Source organism: Canis lupus, chromosome 1 (assembly GCF_011100685.1).
Source record: "Canis lupus familiaris isolate Mischka breed German Shepherd chromosome 1, alternate assembly UU_Cfam_GSD_1.0, whole genome shotgun sequence".
NCBI lineage: Eukaryota > Metazoa > Chordata > Mammalia > Carnivora > Canidae > Canis > Canis lupus.
The window spans coordinates 98425465-98451258 of record NC_049222.1 but is presented as its reverse complement, the minus strand read 5'-3'; the positions used below and the strand labels follow the sequence as shown (position 1 = coordinate 98451258).

Here is a 25794-nt window from a genome sequence, read left to right as displayed (position 1 = left end):
CTCAGAGCAAGAGTCTCCTCCAAAGTAGAGAAATGTCAATCCAGGGCTTTGGGGGAGGGACTCCCAGTGCAGGTGGAGGGAAGCTCCTGGACTGCAGGTGATTCACGGGGACTGGGGTGCATGGCTGTGAGGAGGGGAGTTCTGGAGGCAGCAGGAGGTCTCTCGGACTCAGGGTCTAGGAGTGAGTCAGGAACAGAGGAGGCCGATGCCAGGCTGAGCTGGCGGTCCTCAAGCCTCTGTTCCTAGAGTGGACTCCCAGGACCTTCCTCACCTCTCCCCATGGCCTCCCTGCCCCCACTCGGAGGGGGCCTGACTCCATGCGAAACCCCTGCTTCCTGGGTTCACCAGCCAGTCTGCCCGAGGTGTCTACACACTTGAGCAGCTGGATCCTGCTGTCACTGTTCCTGCTTAGCTGACCCAGGACCTTGCAGCCAGGTGATAAGCTTTGAAGCAATGTTCTAGGGTATCCTTCCTGCCATCTGCCCGGCAAGGGCCCTGGTGCCGCCCACAGAGTTCCAGCCTCACAGTGTACCCACCCCGGCCCTCACACCCACGGTAGGGTGGGAAAGCTCCCATTTATGCACATCCAGTACAGACCAAGTGCAGATTCTTTCCAGTTCTGGCATCATCTAACTACCCTGGATCCCTCCTGATTGATGGGCAAAAATGGACTCACGTCCCTTTAACACCATTACAGGCACTGCCTTCCAGGATGATCTTGAGAGGCCCCAAGAAGGTGTGTCCCCAGGGCTCACACCTGAGTGGGCATTGCTGGCATTCCCTGCCCTAGCTATCCCTCAGGCCGCAGCCCCTCCAGTGAGGGACCCTGTGTCCAGCTGTGTGCCTGGCACTGGCTCAGCTATCTCTGGAAGGGGGAAGGTGAGCTTTCCCTCCCTCGGTGGGAAATTCACTTCTGGGGCCCCAAGTAGAGAGCTGTTCAGGCCCCCAGACACCGGTGAGTCCTCTTGCTCTCACAAGCTCGGGGCAGCTTGGGCAGCTCTGCTGGAGCCCTGGCCTCTGCGGTGGTCCTAACTTTCTCTCCTGCCAAACGTGGCAGCCGCAGCTGGCTGAGCTCTGGAGTTGGATGCTTCCCTGCACTCCCCTCCCCACTCCTGGCAGGCACTCAGACCTCATCCCACACATACCTCACCTGCAACCAGCTTCGTGCTCAGGATTATTATCTTGCTTTAGTCTCCTTTTAAAGATAGTGAAGCCTTAGAGGATTCTGTAGCATTTCAGAGGTGGCATGGGTGATAAGTAGCACAACAGGAACACAAACCTACTTCTGTTTGTCGGGAAGTTGGAGCTCCTTGCTGTTTCAAATCCCAGCAGGCTGCCCTCAGGTGCTGTCACTCTGCCCACCCTCCCCATGGACCTGTCCCAGAGTGGGTCCCAGACACCCACTCCTGAGTCGGCACACTGAGGCAGGTGTGGAGGCAAGGGGCCAAGTGGAGGAGCCAGGAGCCTGGGAGTGGGGCCTGGAGGGGCACTTGCGGCATCAGTGGCCAGAGGCACTTGGAAGACCTGCCACTGGGGACTCCCTGCCCCCTAGATGGGACACTGGCGTGGTGGGGCCACCAACTCTTGGTGCCAAGTCAACTCCAGACACATTACAGAAGTGAGAACAAAGCGATAAGAATCGCTTAGAGGCTTTCCGTTTCCAGTCTGGAGTCTAAGGAACTCCCAAATCCACAAAATATGAAAACAATTGAACAGACTAAACAACAGCTCTTCTTAGACCCAGCAGAGAACTGAGGTCACAGGGCAAACCATGGCCCAGAAAATTGGAGACACCAGCACATCAGGGATCCCAGCTTGCTCATACTAGCAGAAGAGCTGCTGGAGAGCCCACATGGTAGCTGGTAGCTGGTGGCCCGCCAGAGGCCTGCGTGGACCAGCCTGGGAGTCAAAGGCACTGGGGCCCAGCCTGGGCGGGGGTGGGGGGTGGGGCTGGTACCACACTTGCACAAGGGTTTCCTCCAGTAGCCTTATTATGTTCTCAAGAGTAGGTCAGAGAAAACCCCTTCCCGATTCTGGTAGGGCAGGTAGCTTCTCCAGACCTGTGGCTTCTTGTCTCTAACGGCCTTTCCTACAGGAAACGTTTTCATTTTGATGAAGTCCAATTTTTTCTTATTTCTTTTATGGCTGATGCTTTCGCTGTAGGGTCTAAGAGATCTTCCACAAGCCCTGGTTCCCAAAGATGCTCTCCTACCTTACCTTGTAAAAGGTTCAAAGTTTTACGTCTTGCATTTAAATTGCTTATCCATTTTGAGTTATTTTTGATATTTGCTAGTAACGCAAAGTAACTCTTTCCATCATATCACTTTTGCATTTTTCTGCAATACCAGTTTACTGTATCTGTGTGTGACTGTTTCTGTAGTCTCTGTTTCTCTGTCCTGTCCATGGAGCCACATCCCTATCCCTCCACCAACACCACACTGCCTTAACTATAGCTTTATGTCAGGGTTTAAAATCCTCCAATTGTATTCTGCTTTCTCAAAACAGTTTTAGCTATTCTGGTTTATTTACCTTTCCTCTATAAATCTTGGAATAAACTTGTCTAGATTGATGAAAGAATTCTGTGGAAAGTAGACATTTTACTATATGGTCTTCCAATCTATGAATGCGATGTATCTCTATTTATTTAGGACTTGTTTGGTTCCTTTCATCAGAGTGTTATTGGTTTTAACATACAGATTCTCTCTTTTTAAAAAAATTTATAGCCAGATATTTCATTTTTTGGAATTATTGCACATGGCATTGTGTTTTTAATTCTGGTTTCCAATTGTTCATTGTTAGTATTAGAAAATACAATTCATGTTTCTGTGTTGATCTTGTATCCCAAGACTTTCATAGAGTGATTGTCATTTGTTAAGCATTTTCTTGTAGATTTCTTTGGATTTTCTATGTGAACAGTCATGTCATCCATGAATATGGACAGTAATACTTCTTTTCTTTTAATTTGTTTGTCTTTATTTCTTTTTCTTGCCATACTACATTGGTTGGTACCTATAGTACTAAGCTGAAAAGGAGAGATGAGACAATGCCCTGGTCTTGTTTTTGAATTTAAGAGAAAAACATCCATTCTTTCACCATTAAGTATGATATCTTCTGTATCTTTTTTTTGTAGGATTTTTTTTGTAGATATCCCTTGCTAGGTTGAGGTAGTGCCCTTCTGTTCCTAGTTTTCTGAGTGTTTACCATAAATGCATATTGAATTTTGTCAAATGTTTTATTTGCATTAACTGCTATGACCATGTGGGTCTTCTTCTAATATGGTGGATTACATTGATGATTTTAGAATATTGAACCAGGCTTGCATTCCTAGAATAAACTCCATTTAATCATAATGTATTATTATTTCCTTCCTTCTTCATGTGTTGGTTTTTATTTTGCTAGTTTTTTCTAGTTTTCTATGGTGGAAACTTAAGTTATTAATTTGAGAACGTCCTTCTTTTCTGATATGGGCATTTAGTGCCATTTGTTTCCCTCTTGGTGGTGTTTTATCTGGATCCTACCATATTTTATATGTTGTATTTTCATTTTCATTTAGTTCTGTGTATTTTTTAAAATTTCCTTGAGATCCTTACTTTAACCATGAATTATTTAGATGTATGCATCTTAATTTTCAAATATTTGGAGGCTTTCTTCTTATTATTGTCATTTTTATATTATTTAAAGCTTATACTTTGGACACAGTAGAGTAAAATGCAGTTATGTTTCTTTTAGCTACTTTAAATGCATTCTTCAAATATCATTGGAGTAAACTTTTCAAATACTAATATTACATAGTAGTTCTCAGTCTTTTGTATTAGAGCAACCATAAGGGAATGCCCCAAAAATATAAACTCCAGGCTGCCAGAGACATGTTTATCAGGGGAAGAGTGGGAGTTTGTGGGTCTCCATTATCCTTGCTTTCTGGGCTAGTACACAGGATCCAAGGATCCAGAATCCAGGACCCAGAAAAGGGGCCAAACCGTCAAGCTCTGGTGCTTTCTGGTGTCTCATCAGAGAATCCTAGGCCCTGTGCGGGCAGGGATTAGAACTAGCACCATGATCCACAGGACTCAGGCCCAGTCACTCCCATCTAGTGAACACTCAGAATGAGGGGAACACCAGCCTCTCCCTTGCTGGTCAGCATCTGATTCTGAGCTTGTGGTTGTAGCTGTGATGTTCAGTAGGCCCATGGCTGAGCCACCAGGCAGGGCTTACCACTTTTGACAGCCCTGGGCCTTGGCTATGGCTATGGGCAGTGTCCATGAAACCTTAGGGAGGCTGGTCCACAGGGAAGCAGTCTTGGACAATTTAACCCTGCTCTCTTGCCACTTCAACAGTCAACATGTTCATTATGACCCCTGACTCCTCCAACCCAGATAAAGGTGCAATTTCTCATGAGGTTGCCCATCTTTTATTTTTCACCATCATTTCATAAGAAAGGACATCCTAACCCCAATTGACTAGAAGCACATCTTGCAAAACAAGCAAGCTTGCCCTAAAACGAGACTTTTAGTAACCTTTGGTTTACCTTGATCTGTATTATATACAAAAGGTCGCCCAGTACCTGCCTCTCTCTCAATCAAGCCACCACCATGCTGCACCTAGGATGAGGTATCTCCTCTGCACACCCTGTATGTGGTGGTCACTTCCCTGATTCCACGAATGTGTCGTCCACTTAAACTATTATTTCTTGACATTCTTTGCAACTTTCAATTCCAAAGAAGGGGAAGTTCTTTTTGTGGATCAGAGAAGAGCAGGAATACATCTCGTCTTGCAGCCCATGCTCCTAAAACAACCCAGTCTCTTTAAAGTCCTTGGTCTTTGGGGATTCCTGGGTGGCTCAGCGGTTTAGTGCCTGCTGTTGGCCCAGGGCATGATCCTGGAGTCCTGGGAGCGAGTCCCACATCAGGCTCCCTGCATGGAGCCTGCTTCTCCCTCTGCCTGTGTCTCTGCCTCTCCCTTTCTCTCTCTCTTTGTGTCTCTCAGTAATAAATAAATAAATAAAATCTTTATAAGTCCTTGGTCTTTCTCTCTTGAAGGCCTTCTTGGGTTCTACACCAGTGGGCTGGTGACTTAGGCAAGATGTCACTTTTCCCAGGTGTGGAGACCCCCTCCAGTGTCTGGGGGCAGATGGTGGGGATCACTGGATGTGACACAGGAATGCAAGTCAACTTCAGGGGTGAACCCCAGGGAAGAGTCAGTACATCAGATGCAGGGCACAGAAGTGAGAAGAGGCCCCTTAGTGTGGAGTTATGAGCAGCCACTCTCAGAGAGGGTGAGTCTCCTCAGCTCTGCTTCCCATGGTGGCAGGTGGAGCCCCAGGTCTCCTGCACACAGAGCCTGGGGCTTGCTGGGAGCACCTGCCAGAACCTCTGTGGGGATCAGGGACCAAAAGCACCTTGGGAAGTCGCTCCTGGGAGGATTTACCTGTCCTGAGCCTGTGGCGTCCGTCCCCCAGGCCAGCACCCCCACCTGTCCTGGGGCTCCGTGCCCACAAGCTGCAATCCTGACTCCTGTGTGTACGATTTCCCCAGTGTATGCAAGCCAGGCCTCAAACACCTGGCCTGAGGATATAGATAAGCAGGCAAAGCCCTCTGATCCACTGGTGAAGCAACGACAGCAGAAAGGTGGGCTCTTCAGAGCAGGGCCCAGGGGGCAGGGAAGTAGAGGCAGAAACCTAGGGAAGCTGGAGCCTCACAGACAGACGTGTCACTTGTGCCCACCTCGTCTCCCTCAGTGGTACCCGTCAGGCTCTGGTGTTGGCTCTGGGCTCACAGGGCCCCACAGCACTGGCTGTCACAGCCACTTGCCTCTCAGGATGAGCGAGGTCCCGAGGACATGGAGCCTTACATGACAGGTGCGGTGACAAGGAAGTGCTTCCCGGGCCACATGACAGGACACAGCTTCTCGGGGCACCGGGGGCTCCAGACTCAGCATCTATGTCCGGATTGTGAGTCCATTGATTCTGGGGAGCACAGCAACTCATGGGGAGCAGATGATCATACTGTGGCCACACGGCCAGGAGCTGCCAGCTGCCATGGCCAGGCACACGACGGGGTTCTATTTACGGTGCAGCCTGTAGACGCCCTGCACGGAAGGTGACCCAGGGTCACCGCTGCCTCCTGCCCGTCTAAGCCAGAGGCTCTTAAACCTTTACTGAAATCTCTGAGCCTACCCCTACAGCCCAAATCTTGCGCAGATTGTGGAGGGGTTCACGGGCTTTTTGACAGAATTATTAATCAAAAAGGAATCAGAATGTGGAGATTTTGAAAGCTCTCGGCCTCCTTCTCCTCCAGGGCAAGGACAGGAAAGCTTGCTCATGGGGTGGCTGGGCCACATTGCAAAGAGACGATGGGGGTGGCTCATGTGTTTAATCAGTTGCCCCACAGATGCCAGCGCCAGCGCCAATGACAGTGCCAGGGATAGGGAAGGCTGACGGGATTCTTGGGCTCTTTACACGGGAGAATAGAGCAACTGGGCCATGAACTTGTGCTTCCCTTAGAGCAAAGGGAAAAAGGACCCGAAGGCAGTACAGACATCATCAGGACAGCAAATCTCAGCACGGGCCCACAGGGCCCAGGCCTGGGGACCTCAGTTTCCAAGGACGAGACTGCCCCCGTCCCAGAGCTGCAGGGTGAGCAGCATCCCACAAGCTGAGGGCCTGCGGCTGCTGCCACCATATTCCTGCCTCCCTGGTCCTGGAGTAAAAGCTTTGCACCCAGAGGGTTACACTCACACATTAAGGTCTAATGGGATTTGCAGAGCTGAGCTTGGACCTGCTTGGGGCCCCTCACCCCCTCTCTTCTTCCCATTTCTTCCTTGTGGCATGAGAGTATCTATCACATGCCTGTCTCACCAGCACATCTGGACAAAGGAAAAATACCCTATGATTGCACTCACACAAGTATCTATGGTAGTCTGAACCATAGAGACAGAAAGCGGAAAGGTGGGGGCTGAAGCCTGGGGGAGGGGGAGGCGGTGAGAATCCATGCTTAACGTGTGGAGAGTTTCACAATTGGAAAAAATTCTCAAGATCTGATGCCAAAAGCACAAACAACAGAAGAAAAAAAATACATACATTGGACTTCATTAAAATTAAATGCTCTCTTACTGTGAGGGACTCTATTCACAAAGTAATGGGCAGCCCACAGAAGGGGGGAATATTTTTGCAATTATCTCTCTAAAAAAGACTTTATCTAGAATATATAAGGAACTCTTACAATTCGATAATACAGGACAAATTAATGAATGGGCAATGGATGAATGCACATTGCTCCAAACCAGTTACAGAAAGGCCCATAAGCATCTGAAAAGATGCTCCACATCAGGGAAATGCAATCCAAAACCACACTGAGATGCCATGAAGATGGCTTCAGAACCACAAAGATAACAGTTGCCAGGAAAACAGATGATGGTGGGGAGGTCGCCTGGGTGGCTCAGCTGGCTAGGTGTCCAACTCTTGGTTTCCGCTCAGGTCATGATCTCAGGGTCCAGGGATCTTGGTTTGGGCTCAATGTGGAGGCTGCTTGAGATTCTCCCTCTCCCCCCACCCTTCCTCTTGTGTGTGCTCTCTCTCTCTTTCGGTCTCTCAAATAAATAAAAATATCTTAAAAAAAAAACAACCCAGATGATAGCAAGCATTGTCTAGAAGTGGAAAGAAAGTGGAATCCTTCTCCACTGCCGATGGAGACATTTAAAATGGTACAGCCACTTTGGAAATAGTCCGACAGTTCTTAAAAAGGTTGAATATACAGATGCCACATGACACAGCCTTTTCCACTTCCAGGTGCGTCACCACGAGAAATGAAACCTGTGGGATGCCTGGGTGGCTCAGTGGTTGAGTGTTTGCCTTTGGCCCAGGTCGTGATCCTGGAGTCCCGGGATTGAGTCCTACATCAGGCCTCCTGTATGGAGCCTGCTTCTCCCTCTGCCTGTGTCTCTGCCTCTCTCTCTGTGTCTCTCATGAATAAATACATAAAATCTTTAAAAAAGAGAGAGAGAAATGAAATGTGCAACCCCGCAAACACTTGCACACACACATTCGCAGCAGGATTTTCATGTTAGCCAAGTGGTAGAAATGACCTAAGCAAGTCAGCCAATGAATGGGTTTGACAAAGAGTAGCATCTCCACATGATGGGATAGTATTGGGAATGTGTGAAAGCACATGGCACCCCTTGGAATCACTGTCCTAAATGAAATGTGAAGAGATATGAAAGGACACATGTTGTATGACTCCACTCATATGGAAGCGCAGGGTACGTGGGTCTGCGGAGACAGAGGGGGATGAGCCGTTGCATAGGGCTGAGGCCCAGATGGGGGAGACAGAGTGACTGTGACAGGGGATGAGATTTCTTTTGTAGCTGATAAGTTCTAAAATTTATAGTGGCAATGGTAAAAACTCTATAAATAGGCTAAAAGCCATAAACCGTACACTTTAAACCAGTGAATGGTATTACATGCAGATGTCTTAATACAGCTTTTATATTATAATTGACTGGGTTCAAAATAGATGTTAACATTGCTTATGTCTATGGATTGTCTATACTGCTTCCTATTGCATTTACACATTTTTCTATAAGGTTGAAACATTTAGATGACTTTACCCATTTTCATTAAAGAGAAAATAACACATGAGCGTGATGCAGGCCGACGGTGACTGTGGACCCTGGTTGGATCCCCTAGATTCATGGGGAGGAGATGCAAACGCATCACGGAGTGGGGAGGTCAGTGTCCAGCAGCTGGATCTGGGGCCTCCACAGGGCAGCATTGGCAGGGGGCTGTGGGACTAGTGCCTCAGGGGCTCTCTTTCTCTTCATTAGGAAGGAGCACGAGAGAACCAGCATCTGCTTGGTTCCTGCTTGCAGACTGTGCAACAGGACGGGATTGGCTGACGGTGATGACCCCCGGCAAGAATCAGTTAGGAGCCCTACAGACAGGGGAGCCTCTGTAGTTGGTGTGTGTGGTTGGGGAACAACACTTAATGCCCATATGGTTTGTACGCTCCCCCACAGCACATGTCCCTGAAACGTGACCTTCAGAATGAACCAAGACAAAGTACATTCCAAAGGACAGACCATGGAATGAGGGAGGAATCTGAGCTTCAGAGACTCGGGGAGGATGGGACGATGAGCCCTGAGACGGCACAGCCCAATCCCAGGACATGCTACTGAAAGGAGCACCAAGGGCCCAGGCGTGCACACGAGGCATCCCAGAGGGAAGGGCCCTTGGGACTCCTGGAGTCACATCCAGCACCTGGGTCGATCTCCTATTTCCTAAAGAAATCAGGCAGGTCTTCCCCCACGGCATTAGGATCCAGCACCTGTTGTGTGCACGCTGTGGGCGGGGACAGAGTGGGGTGACACGCACAGGGGGCACCTCCGACCAGCCCCCCACATGGTGTGCATCTGCTGGGCGCCTGAGCCCAGTCCTCTCTCTGGAGACCCAGCTGGATGGGGAAGAGCAGCAGCGGGGAGTGAGGCCCAGAGGAAACTTCCCCTTTGGGGGGACAGGAGGGTGGGGGCCTTGCCAGCACTGCCTGCCTGGACAGGAAGGGAAGGACGTGGGGGAGCCCCTGGGGGCGGCCTGCGGATCCTGTGGAGCAGGACAAGGCCCCGCACGAGTCCCTATGTTCACCGAGCTCTTGGCTGGGGGTGGGGAGGAGGGCAGGCAGAGAGCCAAGTGTCCCTAGGACCTGGAAGGCCTTCGCCCCATCCTGCTGCAGGGCCAGCACATCTGTGTGTGGTGAGCGGTCAGGGGCCACGCTCAACCCCACACAGGCCCCAGGACCCAGACCCTGGACGGGAGGCATCGGCCAGGAGGGAAGCAGGCTGAGGGCCAGGGTGCTCACTCCTGGGACCAGAGCATCTGGGGGAGGGCAGGGGACGGAGGGAGCTAGAGCACCCGGTGAGGGTGGTGAGCAGATGGGGGACAGGAGAGCAGGGCAGTAGTGGGGCAGTGGGATCTCCTCCTGGGGTCTTTTGTCTCCCAGTCTCTGCTCAGCTCACTGTCACCAGCTAAGCAGAAGCCCTCTCTGATGTATGTGGGGGGGTCTGTGCCAGCGGGGTATACCGGGGGGGCCATGAGGAGGGCCTCTCAGCCTGGGTCCCAGCCCCCACCGGCCCTGGAGCTGTGGACGCCTGGCCCCACCGCCCTCCAGGTGGGCTGTGCTCCTGCGTGTGGGTCACGGGCTGTCAGTAGGAACTGCTTCCCGCGTGAATACAAGTGTGTGTCCTCATCTGTTCATGCAGGGGGCCCCCAGGAAGGGGGAGCAGTACCCAGGAGTGTCCTTGAAGACCCAGGGACCCTGGCCAGTCCCCTTGCACTGCCACCACAGCATGATGGGCCCCTCACGTGGCCGGAGGAGATGGTGTGGCCCAGAAATCCCGCCAGGGCCCTGGTGTCCACCCCAGGGCAGTCATTCCTGCATGCACAGCGGGGCAGCGCCACCCCCCCCGCCAAGCCTCCCTCATCCATCCCCGTGTCCGTCCTCTTGGGGACCATAGGATCCCCCACAGTCCCTCCTGTTGTAGCAACCCCCGCACCGGGACTAGAAGATGCTCCTCCAACCAGAAGGCCAGAGGCCCCCACCCCAGGAGCCCCACAGGAGCTGAGGATTCCCCGGGCTGGAGGCTCTGCCTCATCCTCCCTGGTGGGGAAGTGGAATGGTGACCGAAGCCCCAGAAGGCCCCCTCAGGCCCTTCCTTCGTGTGTGGGCCCCTGTCGGGCACAACCTGGACGCCCCCAGGAAGGCAGCGCGGAGCCTTTCCCAAAACAACCATCTTTATTCCCAATGTGCACACAGTGCCCAGGGGGCTGCCACTGGGTCCCTCCCTCCCTCCCTCCCTTTTCCTCTCCCTCCCTCCCTCCCTCCCTCCTTCCCTCCCTTTCTCTCTGCCCCCCTGGGCAGGACCAGCCCAGGTGAGGAGGCCGCTCAAGGCTGCAGGGGGCCCCAGGCAGGGGCAGAGGGCACCCCCCCTACTGGCTGCAGTGGCGCTTCCTCCTGCTCCCCATCGGAAAGGGGTCACACCTTCTCTTTGGAGGCTGTGAGGGGTGAAGCGGCCCCACGGCCTTGGCCTTGGCCGGCTGCCCAGAGCCCCTGAGGTGGGCCCCAGGGAGGGGCGTCTTCCCTGCAGGGTCTGGGCCCCCCCACAGAGCCCGCTTCCAGGACTTGGGGGCCAAGGGAGCGGCGGGGCCCAGACCTCTCCTCTGGGGAGACGGGGTCCTCCGCCGTGCGGGGCTGGGGAGGTGGCGGTCGGGCGTGGGACTCTGGGAGAACTCCCAGGGCAGCAGGCTGTGCTGCAAGGCCAGGAGGAAGGTCAGGCTGGGCAGCTCCTCGTCCTCACTGGAGCCCACCACGGGCCCCCCAGGGTCCCGGGAGGGAGGGGCCTCCCTGAGAACGGGGGCTCCCCGGGAGCCGGGGCCAAGGGAGGCGCCCCTCTGACCCTGGGGAGGGGAGGCCCACGGCGCAGGGGGCTCTGGTCGTCGCGGGGAGCCAGCAAAGGCTCTGGGCCTCGACAGGTGCGTGTGCGCGCGGCTGTGCCTCTGGGGTTCCTGGCCGGCCGTCTCCGGGGCGCAGGCTCCGCCGCCCGCCCCCAGCTGGGCACCTGCCTCACACTCAGGACCGGAGCCCCACCCGGCTGTGCAGTGATGCGGGGGGGTCCGCACGCCAGCCTCCACCTTCAAGGCCGCCAGTCTTTTCTCCACCAGCTGGAAGGAAGGAGGTGATATCAGGTGGCCACACAGGTGTGAGGGGGGAGGGGGGACGGTGGCATCAGGGGGAGGGGGAGAGGGGCCCTGGGGGCTGTGGCTCTCCTGACATCCTCCTGGTCCCCTCCCTCCCAGTCACCTGGTCCCCTCTCTCCCCAGGCTCATCTGGTCCCCTCCCTCCTGTGGCTCACCTGGTCCCCTCCCTCCCCTGGCTCACCTGGTGCCCTCCCTCCCCAGGCTCACCTCTGCAAGGCTCAATCCTTCCTCCTGTTCCAGTTTCTCAGCGAGGGCCTGAAGGTCCAGCTGAGTTTCCGAGGAAAGCAGTTCCGCCAGGAACGTAGGGTGGATGACTGCCTCCACCTGGGACAGAGGAATGGTGTGGGTAAGCTTGGCAGGAGCCCCTGGGGCCAGGATGTGCTGCAGGAACCCTGGAAGGTGCGGATCCCCCCATTCTTCTCCAAAGGCCGGATGATTTAACATCACAGTCAGTGGATACGGGCATGCACACACACCCCCAAACTGGTGTGCACACAGACATAAAGGCACACACACACACAAGCACATACCCACACACCTGCACGCCCACCTGCATGCACACAGGTACACACACGTATGCACACATAGGCACACGTGCACGAACACACATGCATGCAAACACACAGTATACACACATGCCTGCATGGACACACACAGGCATACACACGCATGCACAGGCACACAGACAAGCACACACGCAGCTCAGGAACACGGAACGGAGCTTTGTGCCAGAGGTCTGGGCGCAGCCCCGATCCCCGTGTTGGAGGCCAATCCGGGAACCTTCTAGACAGCAGGCTGCGGGCCAACCCACCTTGGTGATGAAGTCTTCCTGGGAACACAGCTGGTCAATGTAGCTCAGGAGACCCGGGTCCCCGTCCCACTGTGGCTCCTTTCCGTCCTCTCCCCGTTCAGCCACTGGGCCCCCCGGGGCAGAGAGGGCAGGCCCCAGCAGCCCGTCCATGATGTCCATGTACTCTCTCACGGCCTCAGGGGGGATCTCCTTGGGCGCCTTGTTGTCTCGGGGCCGCCGGGGTCTGTGTGGCTGCCGGCGGGATGGCTTGGCCCTGGAACCCGCCTTCCTGGGAATGCACGCTGAGACAGAGCAGGATGGAGGAAGGGGGCGTGAGGGGCTCCAGCAGCGCCTTGGGAGGGCGGCGGGGGGGGGGGGGGGGCTCAGAGGTAAGTGGGGGGGGCGGGACCTCCTGAGACCACAGCCCCGGTGGGACGGGGGACCGGAGGGGGGAGCATCTGAGAGCCATACGGGGAGCGGATGTGACCCCCCCAATGCTCCAAGGGTCTCCCCACGCAGCCCACGTCCCAGGCAGACTTGGTGGAGGGCCCCCTACGGGAGGGGGGACAGGAGAAGTTCTCCAGGTTGGGACCCGTCCTGACACCGGGCGCTGAGACTCTAGGCTCTCTGTGGCCACGTCCACGTGAGGGAGAAGACAGGCCTGGGGGACAGCGGCTGCCCCAGACCCTGTTGTGGCCACAGCTCCCATGGGAATGTGGGTCCGTACCTGGCTGTGGGGCCGTCCCTCGGGCCGGGGGCCCCCGCAGTTCAGGCTTCAGGGAGGCTGAAGGAGGCAGGCCCTGGGCCACCTTCACCCACTGCAACTTCTGAATCTGCATCTCCTCCTCCGCCTCAAACTCCATGAACCTGGGGGTGAGGAGGCCCAGCCACACTGAGGAGGGGGCCCCACCAGGGAGCCCCCTAAGTTGGCAGCAGGTGGAGGGACCAGGAGAGGCGGGGCCTGGAGGGGAGGCCGTGACCCCGGCCCCCAAGGAGGCAGTCAGCTGGATGTGCAGCCCCTCCCCCACGCTCCCTCGCAGGGAGTCCGACCATGGGGAACTTGGGGTCACCCCCCATTCCCAGGCCAGCTGGTGGAAGCAGGGGTGAGTCAAGAGAGGGGAGGGTGGGATCCAGCAAGGGAGGTGAGGGGGCCCCACTGGGCCGAGCTCCGGCACCCCTTGACCCTGGCCTGGGCCTGGACTCCCCCCCAGCCCTGGGCAGGGGACCCTGACTCACTTTCCCGCCATCTCGTAGTAGATAAGCCGGTCGAAGTTGCTTTTGCTCTGCCACTCCTGCACGGCCCACCACACGCCCTCCTCCAGCGTCATCGTGGGCTTCAGGCGGGCCAGGGTCCGCAGCACCGGGCTGCAAGCCATGGGGTCAGGGCTCAGGGCTCAGGGCTCCATGGATCCAGGCCCCGCCCCCAGGACAGCAGAGCGCACCCCCACCCACGTGGCCCAGAGCTGGCAGGTGACTGCACGAAGCAGCCAGCCGTCCTGGCCGGCCCCGCCCCCACCCCTGCCCGGGAGCACAGCTGACCATCCCCTGGCCCCCTCGGCAGGGATGCCGGGCTGGGCTCGGGGCTCGGGGCTCGTTCCTCCTGGCCTCTGCCTTTCACAACAACAGTCCTGACATTCCTGGGCCAGACCAGGAGCCCCGTCCTCAGAGGGAAGGGCCGTCCCCCTGAGTTCAGGAGGGACCCAGAGGCCACAGAGAGGCAGGCAGGCCGGTGCCAGTCCCTGAGGAGGGAGCCCACGCCCTGACCCCTCCCAAGCCTGGGCCTCCCCTTCCTACTGCCATCCTCTGGGACATCGAGGATGGGGCTGCATGTGGCCTCTGCAGGGCCTGGTGGCCGATACCACCTGATGGGCCATCCCCTCCACATGAGAGGCCCCATCCTGTGTTCCCAGGAGACAGGACTACAGAGGCCCTCCTCTCTTGTGGGGCCCTTCTGCCCCCGAGGCCCCAGCCAATGGCACCATGAGGCCCATGGAAGGTCAAGGTCAAGTGGGCTAGGCTCCCCGGGGGTTGGGGGTCCTCCTCTCTTGTGGGGCCCTCTGGCCCCCGAGGCCCCAGCCAATGGCACCATGAGGCCCATGGAAGGTCAAGGTCAAGTGGGCTAGGCTCCCCGGGGTTGGGGGTCCGCTGAGATGGTCACCGGACCAGAGGTGCCTCCCCGGAGTGGCCCCCCCTCACGCCTTGCCCGCCACGCATTGTCCCAGGTCCCCCGGGTGGGGGGGATGCCACGGGCCCCAGGTACTCACATGAGAAAGCAGGACAGAGCTTCGGCGTCGGGGCTCTGTGGCAGGTGCCTGCGGGCCAGGGACTTGAAGCGCTGCCAGCGCCTGAAGTTCTCATAAACGCTCCTGGGGTTACAGGAGTCCTTGGGCGACGACGCAGTGCTCGGGTTGCTGGCTCCGCTGCCCTCCCTGCCAGCCCCGGGGGGCGGCGGCCCGGTGTTTACGAAGTGCTCCAGGGCGCTTAGCGGGGCCGCTGGTGGCAGAGCCGCAGCCAGAGGGCCTGGCGCTGAGATTCCCTGGCCGACCTGGGAGCCCCCAAAGGCCGAGGCGGGTACGCCGGGTACCATCACAGAGGCCGCCAGGAACACGGGTGTGGGACACGCAGCGCCCCCACAGAGTGTCCCCGCCGAGTTCCAGGTGGGGGGGGCCTGGGTCAGGACGATGTTCTGAGTCTGGAGGGGCTCCAATGACCCCTGCTCTGACCCGACCTGCACAATGACGTTGCAGGTCCCGGGGCCCCCAGGGCCGTGGCCAGCGTCTCCTGCCACCAGCGGGATGCTGGGGAAGGATGGCAGCTCCAGGGGGCCACTGGCGGGGAAGGGCAGGTTCAGGAGGGGCGGCGGGGGCAGCGCCCAGGAGGACCGGTGGGGTATGCCGTGAGGGGGTGCGGGAAACGGCTGGGATGGGAAAGGAGACGCAAAGGCGCCCATGTCCGTGGCCACGTGGGGCCGCAGCACTGGAAACGCTGTGGACAGAAGGAAAGGGCGATGGAGTCAGGGAGTGGCAGCCGGCTCCGAGGGCCCCTGGGCCCCTGGGTCCCCGGGGGCAGAGCAGGGACCCTCCCACGTGGGGACTCTATAGGGAGGATGTGCAGCCCCTTTCCCCTGCCGCCTGGGAGGGAAGACCACAGCTTTCCGGGCTCCGGCCTGCCCACGAGAGGCAGCCTCGGGGACCCTGACTCTGACCCCCGCAGCCCAGCAAGCTCCCCTTCCTCCACCTCACCCCACCCACAGCCCGGTCCAGCGTCACAGTTGGATCCCAGGGATTTGAGGCCCGCCCAGATCTGCCCCATCCACCCGCCTACAGCCTTACCTCCTCCTGTCGCCATCCCCCCAGCAGGGCTGCTGCCGCAGGGCAGCTTCCACAGTCAGAGGAGTCCCGTGCAGGACCCACCCTGTGACCTGCTGCAGCAGACGCTCAGGATGCAGGTTGAGGAGTGAAAAGTTTGAATTTAAACGGGTAGAATGTAGGACTCAGGACATTCTGCCCGGGGGAGGGGCCGAGGGCCAGGCCCCGGGTGGGGGTGGGGAGACATTCCGGAGCCAGGCTCTGGCAGGTAGGCAAGAACCCTGAGTTCTTTTCAAATGATACCGGGGCACCCTGCCGGGGGTGGGCCTTCCCGGGCGACGGGAAGGCTGTGCTCCACATTCACAGCACCACGTGTGCCTCGGTGCCCTCCCTGCTCCCAGTCGGCGTCCATGAACCCAGGCTGGAGTCCCTGCGGCCACTCCGCTTCCTACCTGGCTCCTGACTTACGTCAACAGGGGCTGGACCGTCTGAACCCAGTTTGGAACACAGACCCTGATTACGAAGGCCACGGGGACCCGAGGGTGTCAAATCAGCCTGTGTCAGCAGGTACCGCAGGTGTAGCTGCAGGTCGGCCTCCAGCCCCGGGCCGTGTGCCCACCGCCCTGAGGTGTCAGGGGCTGTGCGGCTGCAGTGGGACCAGCCAGCCTCCCTGTGAGGCCCTGGGCGGGAAGGCCCGTCTCTTAAGGGGATGCACAGCCTACACACAGGAGATCCCACATCACTAGGTTCTGTTCCCCGGCTTATGATGCTGTTGTCAGATACTGATTTTTAACCTCTTTAATTATTTTAGTGTAAAATTTCAAGCCAGCAATACCCAATACCTTTGTTTGGTTCAAAGTCAAACTGTACATCGTGGAAGGACTGTGACGCCTCTTCCTCCCGCCTCTTCCTCCTGGCAACGCAGCCCCTTTCTCCCAGGAAACCAGTGTCACCTGGTCCTTTAAATCTTGAGAGACATGTAGGATGTGGCTAAAAGTAAATGCAACTATTTCTGCTTTTTTGACACCTGAAAGCATATTTCTCTCTGGTTAAACGTTGATACAGGTTCCCAAATATGTTTCATATGCACAGTGATTGTCTTTGTTCTGCCACTGCGGCTCTTGTCCGTATTCCTGGAGGTTAGATCGTAGGAGCAGCAGCGCTCCCATCCTTTACAATTCAGAGGACCCTGTAGAATAGGGCGGCCAGATTTAGCAAATAAAAATAATGGACACTCAGTTGAATTGGAATTTTAGATAAACAGGGCATCAGCTATTTCCACAACTGTGTCTCATGCAGCATTATTGATATACTCTGAGTGCAAATCTGTTCCTCCTCTATCTAATTTTGCGTTGAGCTGGGCTTTGTATTATATCGGCATCTGCACCAGGAAGGTGTAACGCATTCGGCTCTTCCTGGTCACGAAGAGACCTCGGCACGTCCTACGTCACTGCCGGTCTAGGCTCAGTGGGGCTAACTACTGAAATAAGGGACAGGAAACCTTCCTCTTCCTGACACTAAAGGACACAAAAACACCCTCTAGCCCTGTTTTTCTAGGTGTTATAATCAGTACCTGTGAAATGGTTGTGCGCCTTGAGTCAAAGCCAGGAATGTATCCCTTCCTCAGCACCAGCCTCCTCTCAGCCCGTCTGCCCCGGTAGCCCTGCTCACGGGCCCGCGGGTTTCCCGTCTGCGGGACAGACCCTGTTTCCGCAATCCAGGCTCAACTGCATGTGGAGTCACGGTATCACCTCAGGAACAATCGCATCGATGCGGGTTTTCATGTTGCACATCACCGTCAGTTTCTCAAGGCCACAATGAGATGAAGGAGCGTTGGTGTTTTGTTTGTGAGACGACGACTGTTAGGGATTGGCCGAGGGTGACGAGGTGTGCGAACTTCAGAGGCTGCACCCAAGGGTGTTGGGAGAGCAGCTTCGCTCCCGCTGTCCCGGGGGCAGAGCTCCTATGAGGGCAGGGTGTTGGGGAAGGAGAGGGCGGTTCAGAGGGAGGGCAGGCTCCACGCTGGGCAGGCCCTGAACAAGACTCCTGAGAAGGGGCTGAAACCGTTCCTTGTCCCTGCAAAGGAAAGTGGACTCCGGAGGGCAGGGATGTGTGAACACGTGACAGGGGCCGTCCTGCAGGGGAGGGTGGTGGACTGGGAGTCCCGGGCCTGGGGTTCCTCCGCACCCCCACCCTGTGCTGCAGTTGTGTAAGAAAGTATTTTCTCAATTCCCGTCCAACTTCCTCATGGTTTCTCGGTGTTCCCCCCGCTCGCACCCTGACAGGGGCCAGGGAGTATTCATAGAGTACTTCCCGAGTGTCCGAGTCATCGACCGGCCACCTGAGGGAGCGAGAGACACGCAGGATGTCCCCCTGGGACACATCCCAGGCCGTGCACACCGCGCAGCCCAAAAGGCCCTCCACGCGCACCCCTCTGTCTATCCCCTCTTCCTCGACGTTCGCTGGGGACACGAGCTGAGAGCAATTCAAGCAAATCACAGTGAACTTTATTTCAAAAGTCCCTGTTGGGGACTGAAACAATAGACAACCTGGAGACGCTTCTCAGGCCTTGAACTTTCATCACGGGAAGCCTGAAACGGTCTTCGACCAACAACCTCCCATTAGAGAGATGTTGAGGCAAAATGTCGCCCTCAGGCACTCGAGCAAGCAGTGTCCTTTGTACTCCCCGCCCCCCTTGTCCAGTCATTCGACCAACTCTTTACAAGATTCTCACTCATGGCTCAGATGCACACTCTGAATGAGCCGTCTTGGGGCCACCGATAGAAACATGACACTTGGAAACATTATCTGGTCTCAAATCTGCAGTCAGTTCGGTACCACTTGGAACTCCCTGGAGTCCAGCAGCACATGGAGGCAAATTAGCCCCAACGTAATTGGGGAGGACTCGTGGTAGAGGGAGTGACAGAAATCTCTGGACCCTGATCTCTGAGCATTCCTGCAGTGACCTCTGAGAATAAACCACCTGTGGACAGGGGTCACGGGTCTGAGAAGAGGGATGACCTCCCAGCCATCACAGAACCCTACGGGTAGCAGGGGAGACACGGGGCTTGAGCGCTGGGGAGTCTCCCTGCCGTGCACTTGGAGGTGTGTGGTGTGAGGTTAGGAGGTTTGCGGTGCCAGGAAATAGCCCTCATCTCCCAAGGCACCAGCAAGAGCTGTGACGACGGGAGCTTCTTCCACAAATATTAAAAAGTTGAGTCCTTTTCTACTGCCACTGAACATCCGGGTATTCCAACAGAAGAGGGAGCGAGTTCCAGACTGCTGCTGAGCCACCTACAATATCCCCAGGAGTGCCCCGTGGGCGCCCGCGGTGTAAGGACGGCCTGCAAGGAACCCTGGCGGGTGCACAGTCTGGAACAGCCGCACCGGGGACCCTGGCCGGTGCACAGCCGAGGACCAGCCCACCGGGGACCCTGGCGGGTGCACAGCCGAGGACCAGCCCACCGGGAACCCTAGGCTAACAGGCTGCGTCGGTGGAGGCGGGAGGACCCCTGCGAGTGCTCCGGGTCGGGTCTGGATCCTCCGCCAGGACAGGGCCTCCGTGGAACTCGGGGCTCGGGGCGCGGCGGGTGCAGGGCACCTGCAGCAGGACGCGGGCGGCCGCTGAGCAGCACTGTGCACACGCGAGGCCTCGGGCTCAGGGGCACTTGCCCGCGTCCCGAGGAAGGTTACAGAGGGCACGTCCAGGACGTGATGACCGCGAGGGCTCACTTCCCGAGCGCTGGCTTGGAGGGGACCCGGCCACAAGGAGTGCGGGGTGCGGGAGTCCCGGTGCCGGCCCGAGGCGCCCTGACCCTCTGGTTGGCCTCTCCGGCAGGGACTTCTGGGCTCCCCCGCACGTGCCCCGCGCCTGCCCGCACGCGCACGCGCACGCGCACCGGGGACGGGACGCCTGGGCCCTGGGCCCGCCCCCAACGGCTCCCCGCGTTCGTTAGTCGGTTCGTTGTGGGGGAGGCGCGCATGCGTGGGCGGGGGGGCGGGTCCTGACGGCCGTGCGCGGGGGGGGCGGGGGGGGGCGCGGGGCGGCCTCGTGCTCCCGCGGTGGGGCGTGGAGGGCCGGGCGTGCTCCCGGGCTCTCGGGGGTAGCCGCCGAGGGTGGTGTTCCGTGCGCGGCTGTGCGGGTGCGGGTGGTGTGGCCCTCGGCGCTGGCGGCGTGGACGGGACGGGCCGGGGCCGACTCTCTGGAGGTTCAAGGTGTGCGCGCCTGGACCCCGCGGGGCTGAGGCCGGTTCCTGGGGTCGGCGGCGGGGCCCGGGGCGGCCCGCGGGTCTGGGGTCTCCGCTCAGGGGTGGGGGTCAGCGTTCAGGGGCCGGGGCGGCCCGCGGGTCTGGGGTCCTGGCTCAGGGGTGTGGGTCAGCGTTCAGGGGCCGGGGCGGCCGCAGGTCTGGGGTCACCGCTCAGCGGTTGGGGTCTCCCTTTAGAGCCTTGGGGGTCTGTGGGTCTTGCATGCATGGGTCCATCCTCGGGACCTGAGGAGCTCGCGTTTCTGAGGTCTGTGCTTGGGGATTTGGGGCCTTAGGGGCCCTTTGGGTCTGTGGTCCGGACGTCCTCGGGTTGGGGGTCCTGGGTTGCATCAGGGTCTCTCGTCCGCGCTCCGTCGTTGGGGTCCACCCTCGCGGGTCTCGAGGGCCGTAGGGCGTCGGGTTGGGGTCTGCTCTCAGGGGCCTGGGGAGCCTGCACCTCTGGGGTGCGTTCGGGTGTGTGGGTGCTTGCGGGAATGGAGTCTGCGCCCAGGGCTTTGGGGTATCAGGCACCTCCGGTCTGGGGTCTGCGTTTGGGGGTCTGGGGGGTCCTCGGGCCTGGATTTAGCCCTTGGGAGTCTCGGGTTTGCGCCGAGGGTTCCGGGTTCTCCCGCAGCCCACAGGTCCCCCTCTGTGTCTCAGTGTCATGAGCCGCGGGACCTGGTGCGGTGCGTGGGGGGGACCTGGGTGGCGGTGGGGCGAGCCGTGGCGGTTCTGCTGTGACCGTAGGGCTGCAAGGGGAGTGGAGCACAGGTAGGGCTCGAAGGCGCTGTCAGGTGGGAATTGGTAGGTGCATTCTGTGATGAGGGGCCGGGTGTGGAGCCTGTGCGTGTGAAAGCCGGTTGAGGGTTGTTTTGGAGGGAGTTAAGGTCAGAGTGCATACGGGCTCAAGGAGTTGGTGGTTCGCTGTTTGGGGGAGTATGATGCATGTGGATTTCCCCCCATGACTTGGGGACCTGTGTGAGTAACGGCAAATTCGGGAAGATTATGTGCATGTGAGGAGGGGCGTGTTTGGAGAGGTGCCTGCCTGTATTCGTTTAGGTATACTGGTTTTGTATATGTGGGCGATGTAGGGGGATCATTTGTGTATTAAGAGCTTGTTGCATGGTTCTGTGTATTCCATTTTCTGATTGTCAGGAGCCCTGTTTGTATTTTGGTGTGCAGAGGGAAAGCCAGTGACTATTTTGTGGCACTGGCAGATGCTTCATATGCCAGCGTGATGTGGTTTTGTATGAATCTGTATCGTCCAAGACGGAAGAGTTGATTCTGTGTGAGAATTCAGGGGTGTGAGGTCATGTAGGTGCAGGTCACGTGGTGTTATAGGTGTATGTGAAACAGGGTGTGGGTGATGTGTTAGCATAGTTGTGTACCGGATTATTGTAGGTATAATTGGGGCTTGTGGAGGGATGTGTGTCTTTATTCGAGGGGCATGGTCATTTGAAGGAGTATTTGCTGGGGCCATGTGTTTGTACTTTTAGGAGGGAGCCATTAGGCTTACTTATGTATTTTGGGAAGTGAGTAGGTCTGTATCTGATGGGGAGATAGGGCTCTGTTTATAGGGGAGTGGGAGAATTATATTTCTGTGTATTAGAAGTACGTGATATGGTTATTCGTATTTGCAGACGTGAGAGCTGGCTGCTACTCATCAGGGACAGTTTGGCATTTGGAAGTTGCTTCATGAACGGATTGCTGGAGATGTTCCTATGTGTCTTGTGTATATAGGCTGGTTTGTGTATATATATCCGTCACCAACTGCATGAATTATCAAAGTTTATTCATAGGGCATGAAGTTGTTAGGAGTATTTAAAGCGTATTTCTTTGGATAAGACTAGTGTGTTTCTATATGTGTCTGATAGGTCAGAATGAGGATAAAAATGTTCACGTATGTTCAGGAGAATGATATGTGTGTATATATGAGTGTATGTATAGACATGTGGTTTTTGTGTGTGTGTGTATCTGGGGTGTGAGTTGAGTTTCTACTCAGGGTACAGGTGGACTGTGTGCACATATTTGCATGGAAGGGGATGGGGTGTGCTAGAACTGGCTCATACTAACTTGGGAAGGTCAGTGGCGCATATCTATTCTAATTCTGTTTAGTGATGTTAGATAGGTAGCTTGAAATTAGTCATGCTGGGAATATTTATACCAGGTAAAAACCTCAAATGAAAGTTTTCCCCACCTTCCTCTGAGAGCCTTTATTAAGCATTTACCAGCACACCACTGGTGTGTTTGTGTCTGTCTGAAGCAGGCACCGTTGGGTGTGTATATGGGTGTCTCTGAATTGTGAATGGGGCATCCAGAGCTTTGGGTCCTTGTGTGTGTGCATTGACTCTGGTCATTTTGAACCATTGCGTTACTCCTAATCAGGCTGGCCTCTTCTTTAAGGCCAAAGAACCCCCCATAAATTTGATGATTTCCAGTTCTTCATGCAGATGGGTTCAGAGGCATCTGTATGTTAGGCAAGTGGACACTCCTCCAGCATTTATGGTCTTGGCATTTGGGTCCCAAGATGGATAGGCCTGGTGGACTGTGGCTGTGCAGAGCAGAACTTTTGCAAGTATGTTGGGTGGCACGTGTCAGGTTGTGTGACAGACAGTATTCAGAACATTGTAGGGATTCCTAGACAGAAGGCCAGAGGGCATGCTCTCCCAGGCAAGCCCTTGCAAGTCACCTTGGCAGCTATAGGTATAGCTCTCTTTTCTGGAACATGATTGGTAGGCAAGGACACCCTCCACACAGGGTCCAGGAGGTAAGAGTCTGCAGAACCACGTGCCCAGGGTGGTGGGGAGTATTGGGGATCACTAGTTGTCCACCAGCCTGCCTCAGTGGAAACCTGAGTCCTCAGGGCTGGGCAGGACCTCTAGGGGTCAGTGAGCTGACAAGGCCGGAGGTGGAGAGGCTTTGTCCATGAGTAAGGGCTGGGGGCTGAGTCCACAGGCTGGATGTTCTGGTCTGGGTAGGTATGGCGTTGATGTTCCCGACCCATTAGAAATGCTCTCCTTTCTCTTCTGAAGGTTCAAGATGCTCCTAGGGCTGGGAAGCTCATCACAGTTTCATGTTTCTCAGAGGGGATGACCCTTTCTCTCTGTCCATGTGGAGCTGCAAACCCACCAGAGGGAGCCGTGTGATTCATGTGGTCACCAGCTGACCACATAGCTGCCTCCTGCCTCCCACCTCCCTTGGACAACCCACCCAGCATTTCTGGGCCTTTGTTATGGTGAGTCTCCTACTGGCCTTTTCTCCCTCATGGTGAATCTCTTTCCTCAGGGAAAGGTGCCATCATCACTTCCTTGAACCGCCTCTCTTCGTACGAGTGGATTCCTAGTGACTGTCTCCTTCATAACCTGTCCCCAATAAAATGACAGGACTGTGTACTAATCATACATCTCAGGTCACAGAAAGCAGGATATCGGGAGCAGGACAGTTAGCACTGAGTACTTATAGATGCTTGAAGCGGAGGTCACTACCTTTTTGTGGGCTCAGCTTTTGAGTGGTTACTTGTAAAGCAAAGTGGGAGCTTGGGGTCAGAATTCTGAGCTCAGGTCTTTGTGGAAACATCCACACTGGGTATCAGCAGGTTGTCATGCTGTAGGCCGTGTAGACAGCACCTCTCGTCATGAGGTTGGAGCTCTGTGTACATGTGTGTGCCAGTGAGGTGCAGGGTGTGTATGCGCTGGGCTTGTGTGAGTTCCTGTGAATATTTATGGTCTTGTGGGATGTTGATGTGGGTGTGTGGAGTGTATATCGCACAGGTTGAGTTGTGGTGTGAGTTCAGAGTGTTTAATGAGTCATTATATGTTTGAGGATTGGGGGTTGCTTAGGTATATGTGTTTGGGGCATGAAAGGTTGCAGGTGTGTGTATTTATGTAAGGTATCTAGGAATTTGATGAATTTTAAAGTGTTCTTGTGTATTTTGAGGGGCTTGAAGTGTTGGAGATACATATATAGGCAAATGGATATATATAGGCAAGTGGATATATATATATTCATATATATGAATATATATATATTTTTTTTTTCATTCAGGTTTAAGATGATCTGATGAGTACTTTTTTTTCTGGAGACCTTGGTTGGGGACAGGGGTTGGAAGGATTGTTGTGTGTGTGTGTGTGTGTGTGTATTTCATGTTTGGAAGGAGGTTGGGGAGAAAACATGAATCAGGATAAACGGGTATGGGGGGATCCTATGGGTCTATGTTTGGGGTATGCGGTGGTTTGGCATAATAAGAATGTGTAGGGATTGCGTATGTGTGATTTGGGGGCAATGAGAGCTGTGAGTATACAGTTGGTGTGGCATGGTGTGTGTGTGTGTGTGTGTGTGTGTGTGTGGCTGGATCTGCATTTTGAGACTTGTGAATATGCATATATGCGTTTGAGAAGACGCAAGGTCATGTGTTTTAATGCTTTGTGTGTTAGATTTGTGTGTTTGAGGCTTCAGCACTATATGTGTACTCACCTATCTTGTCAGGGTAAGAATTTAGGGAGTGGAGAGACTTGGGAGATTTGGGTTGTCAGTGTATATAACTGTTGTGTTGTTGTTGTGTCTATAATTGGGGTGTTGTGAGCTGTGTGTCTATAATTGGGGGGGTGTAGACAGATGCTATTTATAGGTTCTCAAGAGGGAGACCGGTATGTGTTTGTATCAGGGTGGTGAGGTTATTGTTTGTTTTGGGGAGTATGTAGGAGAGGTAGGAAACCCCATGTGTGTCCGTTTGATGGTATTTATGTGTTTGAGCTTTGGAGGCATTGTACATATGTGGACATTCACACTCCAGTATATTTGGGAATAGGGGATCGTGTTTAATATTAAGTATGTGAGTTTGGTTTTAATGTAGTCCATTATTGTTGAAGATTTGTGTGATTGATGGGGGAATGATACGGTGGGGGAATGGATTTTTGTGGGCTATGAGGATGTGTGTGTTTAAGTGTTTGATTAGTGGGGTATGATTGGGAGTGCATTTTTGCATCAAGACCATAGCTGTAATTTTATTGGGATTGGGGGTGTATGTCTGCTTGGGGCACGAGGGTTCTGGGTACACAACCAGGCATCTGATAGGTAGAGAGTTTGTGTGTTTGAATGTGTGGAGCTCCATGGGGCTGTGTGATAGTGGCTCACCGTGACTTGGTGGAAAGGGTTTTGGCCTGGGAGGGACCTGGGGCATATTGATGACTGTGAGAGCCTGACCCTTGTTTGTTATGATCTGTTGTTCACACTCATGTTGTCTCTTCTCTAGGGCAGCCATTCCCCTAGGATGGTCTGTGGTCCTCTTACGCTTACCTGGACAGGTCTGGGAGTATCACATCTGGTGGCTGGATGCAGGGTGGGGCTGACACCCCACAGGAGTGGGTATCCTGTCCTCAGTGGGGTGGCTAGGAGGTCAGGGTTTCTCCTCCAGGGCGTCACATTTGATCAGTCCTCTCCAGAATGTGCGAACAGAGCTGACCCATTGGATAGACTCTGCCAGGAGAGTAGTAGACCTGAGGACAGTTCCCGAGAGAGAAATCTGGTTTCTTCCTTGAGTGGCTCCCACTACAGGGCCCTTCTCAGGTCTGGCCCTGCTGACTGTCCTGCCTGCCCATATGTCCTACCGCACTGTGTCCTTGGGTCACACCAGCACGAGGCCCCCTGCATGTCAGTTCTCACTGTCCTTCCCCACTCTGCCCTGCTGCCCATCCCACTCTCTCCCCTGACACT

General features: G+C 55.6%; 2 protein-coding genes and 2 long non-coding RNA genes across 28 annotated transcripts in view; 3 read left to right on the top strand and 1 right to left on the bottom strand.

Moving 5' to 3' along the window:
* Window positions 1-8614: 8614 nt before the first annotated feature.
* LOC119875947 lies at window positions 8615-10803 on the top strand. Its single transcript, XR_005353219.1, has 3 exons — window positions 8615-8721; window positions 8818-8914; window positions 9010-10803. It is a non-coding gene; the product is annotated as an uncharacterized LOC119875947 (long non-coding RNA).
* A 79-nt stretch (window positions 10804-10882) lies between these two features.
* On the bottom strand, window positions 10883-19688 carry LOC610384 (NUT family member 2G). 2 transcript variants are annotated; one of them, XM_038527346.1, is made up of 8 exons: window positions 17412-19688; window positions 15863-17027; window positions 14795-15515; window positions 13767-13895; window positions 13258-13397; window positions 12552-12832; window positions 11948-12064; window positions 10883-11704 (listed from the first exon to the last, which is right to left on the bottom strand). In XM_038527346.1, exons 2-8 carry the CDS (start codon window positions 15876-15878, stop codon window positions 10973-10975), a joined length of 2136 nt encoding a protein of 711 aa, XP_038383274.1. In that variant the 5' UTR covers window positions 15879-17027; window positions 17412-19688; the 3' UTR covers window positions 10883-10972. The 2 variants fall into 2 exon arrangements, with proteins under 2 accessions (XP_038383274.1, XP_038383275.1); XM_038527347.1 differs by lacking the exon at window positions 17412-19688 and having other exon boundaries at window positions 15863-17403.
* LOC119875981 (cleavage and polyadenylation specificity factor subunit 6-like) lies at window positions 15351-17194 on the top strand. The gene is made up of 3 exons (XM_038527348.1): window positions 15351-15978; window positions 16315-16405; window positions 16650-17194. The coding sequence occupies exons 1-3, from the start codon at window positions 15538-15540 to the stop codon at window positions 16652-16654; spliced, it is 537 nt and encodes a 178-aa protein (XP_038383276.1). The 5' UTR covers window positions 15351-15537; the 3' UTR covers window positions 16655-17194.
* A 230-nt stretch (window positions 19689-19918) lies between the features above and the next one.
* Window positions 19919-25794, top strand: part of LOC119870859 — a 59919-nt gene continuing 54043 nt past the window's right edge. For 21 of the 24 annotated variants that reach the window (XR_005354361.1, XR_005354358.1, XR_005354367.1 and 18 more), the window contains exons 1-3: window positions 19919-20053; window positions 23115-23317; window positions 25334-25647. This is a non-coding gene — a long non-coding RNA (uncharacterized LOC119870859). Of the gene's footprint in view, window positions 20054-20236; window positions 22850-23114; window positions 23318-25333; window positions 25648-25794 lie in introns of those variants that run through there. The other 3 variants (XR_005354352.1, XR_005354349.1, XR_005354363.1) reach the window with 3 other exon arrangements.